At 44.1% G+C, this 1,051-nt stretch overlaps 1 protein-coding gene across 1 annotated transcript; it reads right to left on the bottom strand.

Moving 5' to 3' along the window:
- Nucleotides 1–254: 254 nt before the first annotated feature.
- On the bottom strand, nt 255–812 carry LOC142457764 (interferon alpha-2-like). Its single transcript, XM_075558869.1, has one exon. It carries the CDS (start codon nt 810–812, stop codon nt 255–257), a length of 558 nt encoding a protein of 185 aa, XP_075414984.1.
- Nucleotides 813–1,051: the final 239 nt, after the last annotated feature.

Genomic DNA, 1,051 nt, shown 5'->3' on the forward strand with positions numbered 1-1,051 from the left:
ACGGAACCACATAAATATTTCCAATAATTATAAAAGGCAGATAAAAATGCAAAGAAAAATGTCTTCCACAGTAGCAAATGGATCATACAAGTCTCTGTTCTAGATAACTTATTATAACTCATGATGCAACATTATTTGACAAGTCCCATAAGCTGGCCAATACTTCTTTTTCATCCGTCATCCGATGACACAGAGGAAGTCTTAGGAAACAGCAACTCCATTGACCAAATGGACCATTTTAAGAACGAACATCTTCATGTCCTGAGGGTTCCTGTGAACTTGGTAATATCGAGCAGGCACCTTCTGATTTCCACCCTGACGATCTCCCAGGCACAGCGACTGTGGGCCTTCTTTTGCAGATACAGACTGAGCCCTTGGAAGTACTTCTTCACAGCCAGCTTGGAGTTCTCACTTTCCACGGATATCTGTTCCACCTTTCTTCCTTTTTCCAAACAGAGCTCCAGGTCTTCCAGCTGCTGGTAAATTCCAGTGAGGAATTTGTCCAGGAGAATCTTATCCCACACTGCATGAGAACGACTTGTGCTGAAGAAGTTGAAGATTTGCTGAAGCATGCCATGCAAAACCTCAGCGGCTTGAGTCTTCTCCAACTGGGTCATACCCGCCAATATCTGAGGCAATCTGAAGTCAGTCCTGTCCCCCAGACACGACACGAGGGAAATTCTCTGCATTTGACTTAGAACTGTGAAGGTTTCCTGATTGTCTCGGTTCACAGGCAGGTCACAGTGCAGAGAGCAGGCAGCATTGGAGCAGAGCATCACCAAGGCCATCAGCAGAGAAGGTGGGAGGGCCATTGTTGATTCTGCAGGACTGTCTGAGGTGGAAGCCTTGCCTAACTGAGCAAGCTCTGAGGACTTTGGGCGAGGAAGACCTCTTAAATAGTGAGTACAGAAACTTTCATTTTCTGGGCAATTCCATTTTCCCCCTTTACTTTCCATTTCTACTTTTTCTTTATTTTTTGGGAAAAGTCAATTAAAACTATATATTTATTGATATAAATGCCTCAGTAAGAGACTCTCAACCAAGAAGTGCC

The sequence above is a fragment of the Tenrec ecaudatus genome, chromosome 10 (assembly GCF_050624435.1).
Source record: "Tenrec ecaudatus isolate mTenEca1 chromosome 10, mTenEca1.hap1, whole genome shotgun sequence".
Classification (NCBI taxonomy): Eukaryota; Metazoa; Chordata; class Mammalia; order Afrosoricida; family Tenrecidae; genus Tenrec; species Tenrec ecaudatus.